Source organism: Felis catus, chromosome A2 (genome assembly GCF_018350175.1).
Source record: "Felis catus isolate Fca126 chromosome A2, F.catus_Fca126_mat1.0, whole genome shotgun sequence".
Taxonomy (NCBI): domain Eukaryota; kingdom Metazoa; phylum Chordata; class Mammalia; order Carnivora; family Felidae; genus Felis; species Felis catus.
The window spans coordinates 121,012,960-121,031,864 of record NC_058369.1 but is presented as its reverse complement, the minus strand read 5'-3'; the positions used below and the strand labels follow the sequence as shown (position 1 = coordinate 121,031,864).

The 18,905-nt window shown below is 44.1% G+C and overlaps 1 protein-coding gene across 2 annotated transcripts in view; it reads right to left on the bottom strand.

Annotated features, from left to right (window-relative positions):
• CHN2 (chimerin 2) overlaps positions 1-18,905 on the bottom strand; it is a 309,144-nt gene that overhangs the window by 137,160 nt on the left and 153,079 nt on the right. For both annotated transcript variants that reach the window (XM_045052548.1, XM_023250462.2), the window contains exons 2-3: positions 13,834-13,872; positions 3,811-3,866 (exon numbers count right to left, since the gene is read on the bottom strand). In XM_045052548.1, coding sequence (XP_044908483.1) covers positions 3,811-3,866; positions 13,834-13,872 — 95 coding nt within the window. The remainder of the gene's footprint in view (positions 1-3,810; positions 3,867-13,833; positions 13,873-18,905) is intronic.

Here is an 18,905-nt window from a genome sequence, read left to right as displayed (position 1 = left end):
CATTTTAAGAGCGACGGGAAGCCGTTGAAGCTGTTCGATTTTATATTTAATAATTATGATCTGGGCTCCTGTTTGGTGAATGGAGAGAGAGAGAGAGAGAGATGAGGGTGGGAAGAGAGGAGTCTAGGTCTTGGAGGGGGAGAGGGGTCAGTTCTCTTTTGAATGTTAGACTACAGGTGGCCGGTGGGACATCTCCTTGAGGAGGTCAAGCAGACAGATGGAACAAGGTGTTTGGGGCCCAGGGAGAAGTCTTAGTTAGAGGTACACATTTGGGAGTCAACATTCACAGTTCCTCCCTGACCACCCAGGCACCTATTTGGTAATCAATGAACTGCTTTCAAAATGACCGATAGATAATGGTGGGAAAGGGTGAGAGAATTTTGCATACAAGAAGATGTTTTGAATCTCCTGGCAAGGAGCACTCAGGAAATGTTAGTAGAGGGCCAAGTGCGGTGGCTACTCGATAAATACGTATTCACAGCGATGAATCTCGAGAAAGCAGGGAACCGTCATTTCCCTCGCTGCTTACGCCCTCTGTTCCTCATCCTCGGTATCTTTTCTCCTGGTGGTTTTGAATTCCTGATCCAGGCATCTTGCTTTGTTCTTGATCCCTGTCTTTTGGACTCTCCCATGCAGAGAACACGGTCATCGCTCTGACTCTGTCCCTAATGACCGCGTCTGAACCTCTTCTCCACAGGTTTCTGAATCTGCCTTGAATCGGGAACACTGAGTACTTATTGTGTGCCAAGCCCTATTCTAGACACTTACCACATATATCCCGTTTATAGCACCCTGCCAAGTAGATATTGGCCCTTGGAGTAGAGTAGACCTTCGTCTCCCTGAGGAAGTAAGTGAGTGACTCTAGTTAGTCAGAAAGTGGCACAGCACGAATCCAAAGCAAGGCCAGCTGACTCTCTAGCTGGGGTCCTCTGCCTGCATTCCCAAAGCTCCCTGGATTTTGCCTGCTGAATCTGGTGGTCCCCTCGACTCATCTAGGTCCCCAGCAAAGTCTGTTAGGGGGCTGGTATCTGTTGACGGCCAGCAAGCGTTCAAGTCACGCTGGCCTGTGTCTTTACCCTTGAGCAACAGTGTTCCATATCTGCATGACTACAGACCCCGCCGGTGCTCTCACGCGAGTCCTCATCGTATTCAGCGGGACGAGCCTAACCTGAGAGGAGCCCCTGGCCCGGGAGGATACGAGCCACCAGAGAGACAAAAGAAACGGGGTACGCTGGAGTAACGCAGCGGGGCAGGCTTGCCGGGGACATGGTGGCTGGGAGCAGACAGGCTGAAGACTAAGAAGGAGGGCAGTTGGACTGTATATAGAAGGAAAACGTGGCCTCTTAATAGCTGGCTAAGGGGTGAGGTGGCAAAGACAAAAAAATCGTAACTCTCACGGTTCAAAAGAAATAGCCCTTACGGCGTTAGGTAAATGTGCTAATAAAGCGTCAGTCTCTCTGGCCGCATACTCTAACTGAAGGCTTTCTGACTTCATTAGGCATGTCCCCTGAGCATGCAGGTGCGGCACGGGCCAAAGAGACATTTGCTCACACGCTGCCTGTAGCAGAGGCAGCGGTTTCACAGCATCCAAGAGGAGGCCGTGCCTTCACTTGAAGGAGGCCACGTCCCAGGACGCCAAGCAACATGGGCAGGAACGATCTGCAGCTCCTGTCGCACCGGAGGACCAAGGGAGCTGAAGCCGCTCCAGTTGGCCTTGTCCCTCCAAGCAGCACCTGCTCCGCCAGCAACACGCGACCCTTTACCGCCGGACACCTGGCTGGCTGCACGGGCCCCATGCTGCCTGCCGAGGAAATGGAGCTGATGAATATCCATTTCAGGCGAGGTTTCATGGTAGAAATGGGATGTGGAATTTCTAGAGGCAAGCAAGCTATGAGTCCAGCATCAACCAGGTAAGTTATTAATGAATTAAACTGACAAAGGTCGGGAGGTGAAAAGTTGGTTCAAAAGACAGACGAGAGGACAAAAAAAAAAAAAGCCACACATGCGCTATGTTCTTGAGTGACAGCAGACGGTGATGGCTTGTGGCACACAGCTCTGCTTTGCCAAGAGGTCTGTGGCATTGCCTCCTGACGCAAGTGCAACATTAAAGAGATTTGTGGATCCTTCAGACCCCGCTGGACGTCTAAAGAGTTTCAGCTGAATCCTAGGAAGAGCTGTGAAGCTAATCTGAGTCTACCCATCTCCACTGCTAACGATCCACCTGGCTTAGAGGACAAATGACACGGCTCCAAAGATTTTGAGAAGCAAAGAAGTGAGCTCCCTCTCACACGTGCACACACACATGCACCCACACACGTGCGTACATATGCAGAGGCAAAATAGTAGATCTTTAATTACACACATCATGATTTTGTTCTCTTTTGATATGACATGCCAAGTATCAATAGCCAAGTTCTTTGCTGTCCCAACACCTAGATCAAAGTCAGAACACAGTGGGCTTTCCATATATATTTGTTGAATAAATGAACAAATGAGCATTTACAATCTCTTTAGATTTTAAGGTCTGGTACGCAACTTTGCCTAGAGACTTCTTCTCAATACCCCTAGGAAAAGTCCTTGGTTGTGTTCTAATTTTACAAAGCATTCTTTTCATGGAGACGTCTGAATCCCTCTAGCTCCCTGCACGGGCTATAATTTTTCTGCTGGAGAAATACTAAATGCAAAGTAGGATCGGAGGAATTTTTAATAGTTTGTGTCTTACTTGTCTCCCCACTCTATTCCAAGCATCTCATTAAATATTTTGTACTTACCCTATTCCTTTCTTATTCCTTATCTTATTCTCCCTTATCGTTGAACAAAAGGACAAAAGTCATCAGGGTTGATGACAGGACACAATCGGTTGATGAATTTCAGTATCCCACAGAAGTAAAATTTTATGTAGAAACATTCATTAACTAGTGATAAGTCAGCTCTGGGTGTGGATATCTACGGACCGAAGTCTTTGAGACAGGTTCAAAACCAGATCCCGTCAGTCTTGTAGCCAGAAAGCACTGATGTTCAAGGATGAATCTCAAGGGTGTTGGAATGGGAGCCTTTTCCTCCCAATAAGGCAGATGGGACACTTTAAGTGGCATCTGCTACTGTATATTTAATCTAAGTCATAATATCAAAAATAAGCAAAGACCCATGGACCTTTGGGTGAAGGATATTAGTTTGACTATTACAGAAACTGGTGCCAGTATAAAACTAGGAAATAGAATCTTCGCCCTGCCTTTCAATCTTGCTGGCATCCCAGACGATAAGAGAAGTGAAGGAGGCCTGGGAATAGTTCTCTGGGCTGTGAGCATTTTTATGAGTTGATACATTTTTAAGCTTATCTCCAAAAATAAAAACAGTCACTTTTCTTGTAGGGATTTTTTTTTAACGTCAAGTAAATGTGACAGAGCATAATAAAGGTTTGTTAAATATGAGTGTTGAGGGGACCTAGATATTTATTTATTCTCTGTGTTTTCTCTGTTGGAAGCATTCCATAATAAAAAAAATGATAAAAGAATCAAAACAGCAAGGAAAACACCAAAACACACGTCTTGGGGGTTTTAAAAGTGGAGGCTTAATTTGCCTCTGCAATGGTTAAAAACACAAGACCTCTGATTTCAAATTAGTTTGTGAATATTTTTCAAATAACACCCGATTTCAAAATGTAGATTACTTAGGTGTTAAATTTGGTGACGCTTTAACAAACAGTAATGTAAATCAACTCCCAGGAAACCGGAAAGCCCTCCTATGTCAACATAGTGCTGACAATTCATCATATTTAACAAGGTGTGTTGGAAATAGCTGAGTACTGACCTCCCCAGGACAAATGATCCTCTTGGGACGAGGGGCCTCTTGCTGTAACTGATATACTGCCAAAAAAAAAAAAAAAGATAATTATAATTAGAAAACTACAACACATACCAAAATGTCTTCAAATAGTTCCACCTAAGTATATCTCAAGAACTGCAAATATTTCAAACAAAAAATAAAACAAAAAGGATACAGGCACATTTTTAGACTGAATAAAGTCAGATCATTTATATGGAAATGAGTTACCATGGATGTAAACTGGCAAAATTGATTTTTTTATTCTTTTACAAGGCCAATTTAGTTTCATAATTGTTACTGGCATTGTTCATTTTATGGCTTTCTTGGAAGGTAGGAGTAAAATTCTTCTGACTATTTTAAGAATGGAATTCTACTTTTGAGTACCTAAGCAGTAAGATCACATAATAGGATTCTTGAATTTCCATGATGTCTCCTGAAACATCGGGGAAGGACTGGCATTAGCAGAGGAGTGTTATTCTCTGAAATGTCACAGACATGTACAAAGACACCACTGATTCTGTGAGTGGGTAAAACCCCAAGTCCTTTCTCTTTTCATGAGTGCCATTCTTGGCCCACCCATCACCAGGGATTCTCATCTACATGACTAATTCCCACCCATTGTCATTTCTCTTTCTTGGGTCCCTCAATATCTTAAGAAATAGTAACCCTCTTCTATCTTGCTTCAAAGACAGCCTTTCAGGCTTGGGTGTGGAGGAAAGCAGGTTTGTATATAAAAATAAAACTTATCAGCCTATTATCCATGATTTTTCTGATTACAATGAGTGATTTTCTGCTGTTCAGCTAGTCTGGTTATTTTTCTTGGAAGGAAACTACCCCAGGTGCCTGGGCGGCTCAGTTAGTTAAGTATTAGACCCTTGATTTCGGCTCGGGTCATGATGTCGTGGCTCATTAGATCAAGCCCTGCATCGTCCTCTGCACCGACAGCTCAGAGATTGTTTGGGATTCTCTCTCTCTCTCTCTCTCTCTCTCTCTCTCTCTCTCTCTCTCTCTCTCTCTCTCTCTCTCCCTCTCTCTGCCCTTCCCCGACTTGTGCGCTCTCTCTTGCTCTCTCTCTCTAAAATAAACAAACATTAAAAAAAAAAGACAAAAGAAAAAAAGAAGGAAACCACCCTATGCAGGTACCTATGAGCTCTACCTCTTTGAAAGCCAAGCTGATATTATCCTGAGAATCTTGCAAAACGAAGAATTAATTTTAGACCATATAAATGTATGAAAAGTTACAATTCAGTCACGTAAACTATTTCTAGAAAATGTAGTAAGATAAGCAAAAAGTTCTGATCTATTCTTAGGTCTAAAAATAAAAAAAGAAATTTTAACTGAGATGCAGATGGTCATGTGGAAACAGCGATGGAGATGATGGGATGTATTCTGTAATTATGGCTTCTCAATGCCTGCAGCTCCACGTGGTTATTTTCTTACCTAATTAAGTGTAGACTGCCCAGCTTTTGCACAAAGAAGAAACTATCTAACCCTCGTATAGACGTTTTTTTTTCCCCCAACGTTTATTTATTTATTTTTGGGACAGAGAGAGACACAGCATGAACGGGGGAGGGGCAGAGAGAGAGGGAGACACAGAATCGGAAACAGGCTCCAGGCTCCGAGCCATCAGCCCAGAGCCCGACGCGGGGCTCGAACTCACGGACCACGAGATCGTGACCTGGCTGAAGTCGGACGCTTAACTGACTGCGCCACCCAGGCGCCCCTCGTATAGACGTTTTAACGTGCCACGTTGCCAAGCTGAGTTGCCCAGGCTAATGACAATGCCTGTGTCACTTAAGGACAACTGTACCCATGTATGGCAGATAGAGACAGAGAAGGCCTCTCATCAAAGAGAAAACACGAGGAAGAATTGGCCAAAGATACACAAATAATTGTGGACATTCCACTGACCATCCCAGTAACGCCCATGTTCTCCTTAAATCATGGGAGAGGCTGCGTGGAATCCTTTATACCTCTTGAATCAGCCCCAATACCTACTACCTGGTTTCCAACAGTGCTGCTATTAATGAGTGTAACAGGACCCAAGAGGGCCAGTTCCTAAAATCACGGAGCGTTAGATCCAAGGGGAATTGCAGAAGCCACACCCAGAGAATCCTGCCCCCTCCTCTCTTCTCACTGCCAATGCCTCTTGAAGCCAACAGTTATACGTGGCAGTATGGCTGGCCATTTTTAATGCCTCGTTTGGAGGTGACAAAGGAAGTATACATGTTGTAAGACAGGAACATTTGTTGCTAAGTGTGCCTTTGTAATCCATATCAGCAAATATTTGAACATCTGCTATAGGCCATATACCACAGTCACCATTATATGGAGGCTTTTATGATAAATGGAGAGAAAGGGAGAAGGGAAGGGAACCAGCACATCGAGTGCCTATCATGTGCCAGGGACAATATTTTATTGAATCTTCAGGAGAAATCAGAAAAAAGAATGCTGCATTATTATCATTCTTATTTTTTAGATGAGGGAACAAGCACAGGACGGTTAAATATTTGCCCTGGGGCATCGGGCTATCTTTTTGAGTCCAGAGCCCTGCTTGTTTTTCTATGCCTCAGGGCCTTTGCACTTGCTATACCTTCCACCTGGCTTGCTCTTTCCCAAGGTACCCAAATGGCACCCTCTCTCCCTTCTCTTGAGTTTTAAACATTTAAACTCAATCTTTAAAAAAAATTTTTTTTAATGTTTATTTATTTTTGAGAGAGAGAGAGAGACAGGGTGTAAGCAGGGGAGGGGCAGAGAGGGAGGGAGACACAGAATCCGAAGCAGGCTCCAGGCCCCAAGCTGTCAGCAGAGAGCCCAACGTGGGGTTCGAACTCACGTACTGTGAGATCATGACCTGAGCCGAAGTTGGACGCTTAACTGAGCCACCCAGGCGCCCCCACATAAAGCTAAATCTTAAAGGTCACGCTAAGGAGCATGGATGTTCTTCTGTCTGAAAGTGGGGTGACGGTTACATTTTTTGAGCAGGGAGAGGACATGATCTGGTCTGTTTCAGCATAATAAGGATAAGGCTATCCAGAAGATACAAGTTGCCAAATTAGGGACACCTACTATGTGCCAGACGCCTTATCTACATCTTCCCATTTAATCTTCCCAACAAACTTCCAAGGTAACTATTACCCTTACTGAGAAAGTAGTGGAGATGCCAAGCTTTGAAGAAGCCCCAGGTCACACAGAGAATATGATGACATTGAGATTTAAAGCCCGATTTCCAGATCCCAAGGTTTGGGATTTTTCAGCCTCGCCAGTAGTTCCCTAAAGCAGGAGGTGGAGAGGGCCTGAGCACTGGCAATGCTCACTGACATTCTGGGGAAAAGCCCCCCCCCCCCCCCAGTTTGTTTTTCTTTTATAAAAGCTCTTTGGAGACTCTAATACCCAGCCATGAGTGGGGCCACTGCCCTTTGCCTCACCGAAGGAGGACCAGAGGAGGTTGCCTTGGAGGCAGGGAATCCAGAGGGAACAGTATTTTAGTCCCACGTAAAGGAGATCGTGAAAATGTGCATTAAGACAACCCTCTGGTGGAAAGTCAGACAAGAAGGTAAATGGATTGCAGAAGAGAACTGACAGCGCTTAATGATACACTGAATGCAGGGAAGGATCTTGAAACCATGAGAGATTGAGACGCCATTAACACTCACAGAGGATACAGGTGAAGGAACATTCCAGACAGGGTAAAGTCGGTTGCTGTGCCCTCTAAGGACCCTTTGAGGTTTAGTAAAGAGCAATGCGATAGTTCACCAATCTCAAAACCAGGAGCAGTCTGAGCCAGGGGCGACTTTGAGGGAGTCCCTGCAAAACCCTCAAGCCAGGAACCGCCGGGTCTTTTTCCTGGTCCCCGGGCAGCACACATCACTGACCCATCGCTGTTTCTCAGTGAGCAGGTCTCAGGAACCGATCTGTTCGGTGCTGTTCCAAGCCACAAAAGTTGGCAAATAGGCACAGAAGCCTGTTTCCCATCTGGATAATGTGTCTCTATAAAGATAATGAGATGGCGACCAACAGCAATGGAAGCCCTATAAAAAAATGGGCCCTAAATCCTATCTTAGCTTCGAGCAAGGGTTTCAGGCGCTTGTTTTCAAGGTTAGCTACAACCAAACAACCATCCGTGAAGAAAAAAAACCTCTGAGGCATATTTAACACAAACTGGAACATGTCACATCATCTGAAAGTGTCACTTCTTGGATCTTTTTTGTTGTTGTTCAACAAACACATTTCACAAGCAAAACACGATAACGTATGTCGCTTCTTGGGCAGTTCTGTGGGCTAGGAGGTGATACGGTGGAACTTGCTGCTACAGCAATGTTCCAAATATGTTCTAGGCACTCCCCAGCCCTGGGCACTCTACAGGACCTGAGAGAATTCTTCGCACTGGAACCAGCTGTTTGGCAGGGGGCATGGCCACTGGGGTCCATGGAGGTGGAGAAGAGGAGTCCTTGCTTCCCAAGCAACGTGAAGCACATCGAGAAATCCAGGACTCACTGAAAGAATGTTTTACTTTTTCTTCAATAAGAAAAGTGGGCTCATTCTCTAACAGTAATCACCCCACTTGTTGGGGATGCCAAGGGAAGGCCTGTGGCCTGGGTGACACTGAAGCCCTGTCCACACCCATTGGCTCCTTACAGACCCTGCAGGAATGGCCTCTTAACAGCTTCTTCTTTATTGAGAGGGCATGAAGACCCAGGAGGCCAAGCCAGCCATTTGCTTGTGACATTGAGCCAGGGCCACCCTGCTCACCGCCCGTGTCCTTCCCATCCTTCATGGGAAAAACTCATGGGTGCGAGTGAGAAAACAGCAGGTGTTTTAGAGGTCGTCTTGGCTTAACCTCACCTCCAACCTGCCTCACTGGCAGAATGTCCAGACTTAATGTGGACCGAGCTCTATTCTTGTCTAATGGCACAGTGAGAAACCCGGGGATGAGGCTATGTAGCCTCATGATGAGAGGGTCTCAGGTGTAAGTGTGAAAAAGAAAAAAAAACGACGGGGTATGATAAATTGCAGATTTCCCCCACCAACTCTTCTGATTCAGAAATCTGGGGGTTAGGGCTGAGGATCTGTTATTCTAAATATTCTCCCCAGGCAATTCCGACGCAGGGGGTCAGGGGGTCAGGGTTTTGAGGTTCTCAACTCCTCTTTAGGAAAACAGGCACAAGCTGTGACTGCTTGACCTACCGCCCGGAGGGTCTCCTGGGAGAGCTGTCGGCACCAGAGTCTGCTGCCTAATTGGCACTTGGCCTCTTAGAAAAGAAAGTCTCTCAGAGTATACTCAGGGAGATGGACTTGTGAACTTGTCTGCTTAGGGCATACAGTTCATGTGGCTCCGGCTTAAAGTTTAGAACGTGGCTTCATTGTTATTTTTTTAAGTGCGCTTAAAGATAGCTTTTTTTTTTTTTTTTTTTTTTTTTATGAAAATGGAAACCAACGCTTTCTTGATGACTTCGCCAATGCTTTGTTTTGGGGTCTGATTGTGAATATCAAGGACTAGCTGCAGATACATGATACTTTGGGACAAGATTATTCTTGTCCCAAGACAAGCCCAGTTAAGTGGTAGCATTAGGTTCTGAGAAAGGGAGGGGAGCGGAGAATTCGGGTAGTTAAGGAAAATCATGTGACATCACGGTTCTGACTCAAGACCCAGGCTGATCAATTCCGCTGGCCTCACAACTCGAAGCACAGTGTTTGGCTTAAAGCAAAGACTTAATATGTATTGGCTGAATGAGTGATACATGAATGAATGCACAATCTACTTTAAATAAAATATGGAGGGAGCTGATTTCTAAGGCTCCTATTCCTCTAAATTTCTAAGCCAGACATTTGTGGTTGCCTTCCCCACATCCATTTCCATCTTCTCCATTCTAACAGTCCTCCAAATTTTCCAGTTATGTGGATTACAGACGGTTGGTCCTTGACTGGTTCAGGTGAGCAGCATATTCAACTCTTTGACAGTAATGATGGAGTTGAGAATGGGTAACGCAAGTCGGTCAGGGCTGAGACTCGGTTCTAAGTCTTTGCTAAAGGTATCCGGAAAGTAAACTGTCTGCCTGCTGCTCTTGAATAAGGGAGGTAGTCCTGATGCTGTTGGTAGCTATCTGGGATCACAAAGGAAGAGCCTCCTAATAGTGATGCCCAACCTGAAAAGCAGAGCCAAAAAAGGAAGAGATACACAACTGCCTATGTCGCTTGAGCTGCTGGAATAAGTCCCTGGACCTTTTGCTTAAGTCATTGAATGTGATGGAGTGGAATATTCTGTTACCTCCATCCAAGAGCATCGCAATTAGCATTAAAACTTAGAAATCGGGGCACCTGGGTGGCTCAGTCGGTTGAGCATCTGACTTCGGCTCAGGTCATGATCTCATGGTTTGTGAGTTGGAGCCCCACATTAGGCTCTGGGCTGACAGCTCAGAGCCTGGAGCCTGCTCCGGAGTCTGTGTCTCCCTCTCCCTCTGCCCCTCCCCCGTTTGCACGCTGTCTCTCTCCTTCTCAAAAATAAATAAACATTTAAAAAAGAAACTTAGAAATCACTTTTTAAAGTGTGTTATTATCAGGTAAGCTAATTTTCTTTTAGGCATAATGTCATAATGGGGACTAATGCCTCATGATAAGAATCTGATACCAAGTAAGTCAAAATTAATGTCCAGTAGTCAGCAATAAAAGACATACCTATATACTTCTACACCAATTAAAAATCACATTTTTAGAACCAAGTCCTATAATATGGCAAAAATGTACTGCCTTCAGTAAATAGAGGAGCAACTGAAAAGTACCAAAAGTCACTAGAGTTAAAAAAAAAAAAAAGTGTGAGTGATGGGAAAATGTGCATTCCATAAATGCTATGCTAATGAGCTTGACATCAATACCTAAAATTATCTTTCAAAGGACTGTTTGTGAACATTTCACAGAAAAGGCCTTGGTGGTTCCTCAGGTTCAAAATGGATTTAACAACAGGTTATTTAAAACCAAGCAAATTTCATGCTCTGAAATTTTTTGGACTTTCAGATCAGGAAAATGCTACAGGTTTAGCATATTTGAATTTTTTTTAAGTAGACTCCAGGCCCAGCATGGAGCCCAATGTGGGGCTTGAACTCATGACCCTGAGATCAAGATCTGAACAGAGATCAAGACCCAGACACTTAACCAATGGAGTCATCCAGACGCCCCTGGCATATGTGGATTTTAAAAAGGATCTCGTGAAGCCCTGCAAGGCCCTAAGATTCCTTTTCCCATTCATCCTTGAAGACTCATACAAATTTAACCCCTTCTATACAGTCTTCTCTAATCTCAGGCGGTGGAAGAGGAAGATACTATGACTGAAGCCATTTGCATTTTAAGTTAATCGCTTTATATCTTCTCCCTTACAAGACCATACATTGGAGAAAAGTAGAGGTCACAAGGTAGTCATTTTTGATTCCCAAACCTTGTTCTCTGACACGGAAAAGGTCTTGCCTGCATGTTTGCTGAAAGACCGTATGAGTGGATAGTAGTCTTGGGAATAAGATAGAGTAGCATGAGCTTGGGGATAATACGGTCGGTGAGCTTAGGAGTGGCCCAGCACCCAAACTCAAATAATTTATGGGTCCAGGACAGCCAAAAGAGCTCTTGCTCAGTGATGCTCTGGATAGATTCAGGCAGTGTGGTTTTGATGATGTCGACGGCCCATCTGGTGGCATTACTCCCCTCAGTTTTAGAGTTATACATCACTAGAGGCCCTCAAATAGAGCCGGGATGACTATTAGTTGGGCGTAATAAAGAGCAATTTCATATATGCCATTAGGTTTGCATTAAACGGCCTCAGCTATCCCTTCTGTGTCGAAAGTTGTATGATTTCAGAGCAAATGAAAAAAAAAAAAAAAAAGCACGACTTCGGTTAGACACCCAAACCAGACTCAAAACCGACACACTAGGGTGAAATTGATAGTGTACACACATAATTAGCAACGTGTTTTCCACCTTCCTTAGGACTGAGAAGCACTTTTAAGAGATATATTGGGTGGCCCAAGGCCTCTTAGCAAAAGGCGAAATGAATTTAGCCAATGCCATCTTTTTGCTTCCGTAAAGCTCTCTGCGGGGGCATTCGCTCAACAAATATTTATCGGCTAGGTAATGTATGCAAGGCTGTGTGCAATGCAGTGTGCAAAGCACAGTAAGTCATGGAACACCCAGTGCCTCTCACTACAGATATTTTGTTGATTTACTGTCAGAGTTCTTCACACTCCATTAGGAAACAAACAAACAAAAACATCCAATTACTAAGTCATTAGCGCTGCCTTTTAAAATAGAAGATCAGAGTGCAGAACATTAGACTGGAAGGGCCCTTGGAGACCCGGCACAGCCCCTTTATTTCACAGATGGAAGAACAGACTCATGTAATAAAGAATGAGGTGCCTCTATATATGCTGACGTGGAAAGATAAAAACAAGGTATTTGTGAAGTGAAACAAGCAAGCTGAAGGACACCAAGTACAGCCTAAGCGCCATTTTTCTCAAAAGGGAACAACAGCAAAAATGTCTTAACGTCAGCCGTGTGTATTTTGAACACTTGGAAGGATACGGTTTCCAAAACTGACCGAGGTCAGCTCCTGGGAAGCAGGAAAGAGACACGGAATCCGGGGTGGGGCTGGCTTGTCAATTAGGAAAAAATTCACGCTCAACCTTGTGTATTTTGTAATGTTTGTCTCTTATGCAGCTGTGTATTGCTCCTGTAACAGAGAGAGAGAGATACAGGCATGTGCGTATATGCGTGTGTGCATGTATACTTAGGTAGGACATTTTGAGTGGAAGGAAAACAATCGTGAAAACTTGCAGGCTGGGGGTCAGACTTGCTTCTGGGTTCCACCCTGAATGCCAGTCCGATGTGCTCAGAGATGGAGGACATATGCTAAGTTACTGAACCTCCCTGAGCTGTGGTTTCCTCGCATGTGAAACAAGATAATAATGGCAGCCATCGCTTAGGGCTGCGGTGAGAATGTGAGAGTTCAGGCACACAGCTGGCACAGTGCCAGCACAGGGCAGCTCTCACGGGTGGTAGAAACAATGGTGGCTTCGATAACGACGATAATAATTATTCTTATGATGGCTGTGCAGAATCAGAGCCCGAACAAGGACATGTGTCCCCGGGCTGTCGGCACGGTGGGTTTCCAACCCAGCACATGCCTCCCCTCACTTGCTGGAGAATCACTTAGGCAGATGATACTAAGGAGAGAGAAAATAAGAGAAAATGAACTCGATGTGATGACAACTGCCTGCCTTCATGAAGGGAACTGAACTGCTGACTGATGACCAGATATGACCTCTGTTTCAAAGGTATCACCTGTAGTGCCCAAACAGTTCTTTGCCATCTGTTAATATTCTTTGCGGTAAATGTCATATGATACTACAACTATAGGATGATCAGCGAAGAATGTACTTCATGGAAGTCAACACATTCATCCTTGCTGAGCAACTCTGCAAAAAGGGAAAGGAAAGGGGCTCGGTCGGTTGGGCGTCCGACTTCGGCTCAGGTCATGATCTCGTGGTTTGTGAGTTCGAGCCCCGCATCGGGATCTGTGCTGACAGCTCAGAGCCTGAAGCCTGTTTCAGATTCTGTGTCTCCCTCTCTCTCCCTCCCTCTCTCTCTCTCTCTCTCTCTCTCTCTCTCTCTCTGCCTCTCCCCCACTCACGCTCTGTCTCTGAGAAATGAATAAACCTTAAAAAAAATGTGGAAAAAAAAAAAAAGGAAAGGAAAGCCCCAACCCAAAAGGTGGGGGAGTCAGAATGTATATCTCTTTTTTTCTAAGCATTCCTGAAGTAGGTCACAGGCAGCCTGCTCTTGAGGGTCCTGGCCAAGGGAGAGGGCTGTGCAGTTCCCCGTGACTTCTTCCTTAGCGGAAAAAAGCAAGATTTGGGTTTTCAGTGCTGTGATGCGGGACTGCTTGTGTTCATTAAATCAAAGGCAAGAATTGTTCAAAAGGCAGGCCTACTGAAGACATCTGAAGAGATTCTCATTTCAAATACTCACAGTACGATTTCCATATTGGAGGCTGGTATTCTTCAGCATCTAGAATAAAAAAGGGGAAAAAAATCAATCTGTCAGCCTGAACGTCAAACTGTCAACATGTGTCTCCTTCGGAGGAACAACAGTCTGTCAGTAGTACTTGCATTCTGGTCCCAGGGGGCCCTCTCTGCTCATTTATGGGACACTTCCAGCCATGAGGGAGGAAATGTACATGGCAACCCTTGTGGACCCAACAGCACTCTCTTTAGATCACTTACCATGACAGAAATCAATTGCTTAACCATTTTCATAGAGCCCAGTAAATCAAAAAAGATTTTTAAAGCAATTAACTTGATTGGACCCTCCAGTAATCCTTTCAAAGAGTATTTACTTAACTTGGCATAATAAACATATAATTTATCTCACAGTTTCCCATCAGACCTTTAGCCCATTTATTAAGACTTGAGGGCAAGACGTAAAGGGGCAAGTATGTAATATTAAATCTGGGAAGTTGTGCAACTCAACCAACCGAACTCCTAAAATGACTGGGTCTGACAGCAGAGACACTGATGATTCAATTGGAATCGCATTATCTCCTTGAATTTATTCCAGTGTGTGACTTAGGAAATTTCTAGAACACCTCTCAGCAATCCGAAGTGTCAGAGTGAAAGAGCTACAATAAAATGGAGAGGATGAAATTGTTGTTCATCAATCTAGAAAACAGACAATGGGAGAAAAATCTGCTTGTTCAGTCGATTCAACAATCCCAGTGCTGACAGCTGAATTTATAATTGTGATGGAGTTATTACAGCCTTCCTGAGCAGGTAGCTAAGGCCTTGGTAAAACATTGGTAACTTAAGCAGCCAGAGGGGAGAATCCTTTCCCTCCAATCACAGAACACCGAGCTGGAGGGAACATTAAGAGTCCTCGAATTCGGCACCTTTTACGAGGAAACAGTTCTTGTCATCCGGCACCCCCAAGGTATCACACAGCCATCCTCCCACTGCCCTTGTCCGTATGCTACTGTCACCAACGAGTTTCATGCCAAGGACCGGAAATTCTCTAACCTCATGCATGGAGATAGTTTGAGAATTTTTCCTGAGAAACAAATACGCTATTTACATAGAAACTAACTCGAGTGGTGAACTTCCCCAAATCCTACTTAATTACAGCTGTGTAGCTTAAATTAAATTCTTTCACAATTAATGTCTTGCTCTCTGGGGCCCACCTGATCACAGAGGCAACTAAATACCTCTGAATGTAGTTTTCCTTCACATAAATCTGTATCCTTAGGCCCACATTGCCGAGAACCTATCTATGAATAATCAGCCACGTAAGTGCACACACAAATACAGCGCATTAATAATGGTTTGTGTCCTTACTCAAACTTGGTTTGCCAATGAAAGTGACATTCTTAATAGTTTTGCCAAAGTAGAACAATATCTTAGAATAGTGAGCTTTTAACCCAAACAAGCCACTAATTTCACTCTATATATGACAGAAACCAATTTTAATGAATTAAATTGTATTAAATAAATTAAATTTTATTAAGTTTCAATGAATTAAATCGTAAGGGGTATTTGTTTATAAAAAGCACCCAAATAAAATAAATCAAGTTGCTGAGTTTACAATAAAATAGAAACATCCATACAATGCCACCTCACCAGAAAAGCCAGGTCCTGTATGTTAAAATGTTGAGGGCATTTTCAAAAATATTTTTCAAAGATAAACACACACACACACACACACACACACACACACGCACACACACAAGATTGCATAGAGAGTGTTGAATCCTCACCACTAGATCACCAGGGTGACCAGATCGAATAGAAATGTAAATCTCCGAGATGTCATCTACAACGAAGCTCTGACGTCTTACTCTTCTGGATGAGATTTGTTCTCTGAGGCGAGAGCACAATCCCCAGACCAAGAAGTGGTCAAGAATGTTCAGTGCCTAGAATGCCAGTCTCTGCCTATTAAGGGAAGGTCCCCAAAGAGAAGGAATCTCCTTTACGCAGGTTTTAAGGATAGCTCAGATGCTCTCCTTGGGTCTCCTACGGTCTTCTTGACTGAAGTCAAAAGCTTAGACTCAAGGATCCCTCCCTGTCCATCACAATCTGGCTGTTTCGTGAAAAACCCAGAATTTTGTTTCATCTGAAACACTGACTCCCAACTTGATAACTTTTGCTGAGGCTGCCCTGCCTGCTACAGAAACAATCTACCCCTTGCCAGTTGTTCGCGTTAGCGGTATTATGGAGAGGTGAAGAAGGCCCCCTACAGAGACCGGAGATCACAATACGCCCCTGCTGGACATTCTGCAGTGTCTTCCTTCTGCATTTGGAATAAGAGATACAAACCTCTTGCTGTGGCCTTCAAGGTCTTGGGTCATCTGGTGCCTGTCCACCTCTTTGACATCTCTGCAGACATTTTGCCCTTCTACACTCCCCCAGAAAGGCTAACTTTCTCTCTGTTCCCAGAGCAAGCCGTGCTCTTCCGAGCCCCCAGCCACTGCTCTTGTGGATGGTCCACATAAAATGCTTTCTGATACATCTTTGCATGGCTGACTTCCTCCATTATGTAGGGCTTGGCTCACAGGTCACCTTCCGGGGGGCCTCCCCTGACAATCTTGTGTAAAGTAGCCTACCCCTAGCTCTCGGCACTCTCCTTCATCGCATTTATTACCACCTGAAATTATTTATCGATTTGTTGGCTTGTTATTACTGGGCTCATCCCACGAATAGCCCAACTCCATACAAGCAGGAACTTCATTCACTGGTGCATCTCCAGGCCTGAGAAGGGTGCCTGGCATGTAACACATATTCAAAAAGCCTGTGTGACGTACGAGAAGCCTCAAGGTTCAAATTTTACCTCCCACAATGACTGGCTGAAGAACTTGAATCGGGTTACTTAAATTCTTTAAGCCTCCCAATACTCATTGCTGTAAAAGAGAAGAAGTCAAAGTGCCTACCTCATAACCTATCTCTTAGGGTCACTGTGGGAACTGAATGAAACCCCCACATCTCAAGTTCTTGGACAGCGCCTGGCAAATAGCAAGTTCTTGATGTAGCTCCACTGATGTTGTCATTGTTACACTGCCCTGTCCCGGTTCTTCCCAGGCTGTCTCCTGTCCCTTGACCCCAGCCATGGCCATCGCTAGTCTTGCCCCTGGATCTGGAGCCTGTAATTAAGTTCCAGTGCTGTTGTCATGGAAGGTTTTTCTTTCCCATTAAAGAATTCAAAGTGAGAGGCCATTTGTCATGCTTCAGTGGAACAACTATAATTACCTTGGTCTTAGAGACATGTTTCAGAAACCACTAAAGCACACTGTTAGGAAACCTTGGTTAAGAGACAAGGCACAAAATATTTTTAATACGTTGAAACAAATCTTTAGCGGCCTCCAATGCTGCTCCGCCAACTTGCACATTCGCCCCAGTTTCAAACAATATTTCTCAAAGCTCTACTTTACTCTGGGATAGCCTGACACTTTTTTTTTTTTCAAACCGGGAATAGGTTTTCTAGGTCATTTAGTTTACCCTCCTCATTTGCCAAATGAGGAAAATGAAACGCAGAATGATTAAGTGGCTTTCTCAAGGTCATACAAGGAGTGGAGGCCACGGTGGGATGAGAGCAGGAAACTCTGTCTTCCAGGCTTCGAACACATCAGTCATCCTTGCCGGGCAGCCCACCCTCATTTGCATGTATTGAGTCAAGAAAAAAAACATGCAGACAGCATGCAAACAGCAGGTTTGCTACTTCAATTCTTGTGAATCTGGAAAGACGTAATAAAGCAGGGAAAAGGAAAAAAAATAGCCATATGAAGGACTGACATCAAGCCAAAGGGCGGGCAGTATTTCATCTGTGTACCTGACCCCATTGAAGAGTTACAGTGCAGGAGGTGGAAGGTACTGGAAGTGCTGACAACATAAAGCCTAAGGCTTTGGGAAAGTGTATTACTTTGTGAGACATTTTCGAGAAATGGGCATGATGCAGAAGCAAGGGAGAGGAAGTAGAAGAGAAGAAGCTTCATGTTTAAGGAAAAAAAAACCAACTATCGCTGAATCCAAAAGACAGGTATATGCTTTTGGAAAAGAACAATGAACTTCTAAGGGTCAAAGAGACATAGGAAATATAGTGCTTAAAATACTGACTAATAGGTATCCCAACTCCTGGACCCAGCCAGCAATTCTATCCATGGGGATTTAGCCTGGGGTAGTAACTGAGCACACATACAAAGATGAATACATGAACAAGGTTTTCATTGCTGTTTTGTGTACAACAGTGGATCCAAAAGCCCAGAAAGAAGGAAGTGCTTAGGTAAATTATCATATAACATAGCCATGGAAAATAACAGCGTGGGTCAGAGCTTTGTGGTCCAGAGCACGGCCTCTGCAGCTAGCGGTAGTCTAGGTTCCAGACCTAGTACTGTCATTTATTATAGCTATATGACCTTAGGCAATTTACCTCATCTCTCTGTGCCTCAGCTGTTTTATCTATAAAATGGGAGTAATCATGCTACCCAACATATAGCATGTTGTGAGGCTAATAGGTATGAAACGCTTAATCTAGCACCTGGCATGCAGTAAATTCTATGCTTCCTATTATTTTCTTTCCTTAATGACGTAGACAAATATTTGTTTATTTTTTTTTAAATTTTTTTTTCAACGTTTATTTATTTTTGGGACAGAGAGAGACAGAGCATGAACGGGGGAGGGGCAGAGAGAGAGGGAGACACAGAATCGGAAACAGGCTCCAGGCTCCGAGCCATCAGCCCAGAGCCCGACGCGGGGCTCGAACTCACGGACCGCGAGATCGTGACCTGGCTGAAGTCAGACGCTTAACCAACTGCGCCACCCAGGCGCCCCGACAAATATTTATGCTACGTGAAGTATTAAATCAGGTTATAAAATAATTTATCAAATTTAATCCCATTTTTAGAAAAGATTTATCTACATAGAAGGTATCTATAAGGCTATAGAACCAACTATTAAATAGTCGCTATACCTGAGAGTGAAAATTTAGGCAGTTTCTGTTTTTCTCTTCATTTGCTCACCTGCATTTCCTAATTTTCTGTTCATGTTGCTTGTATAAAAATT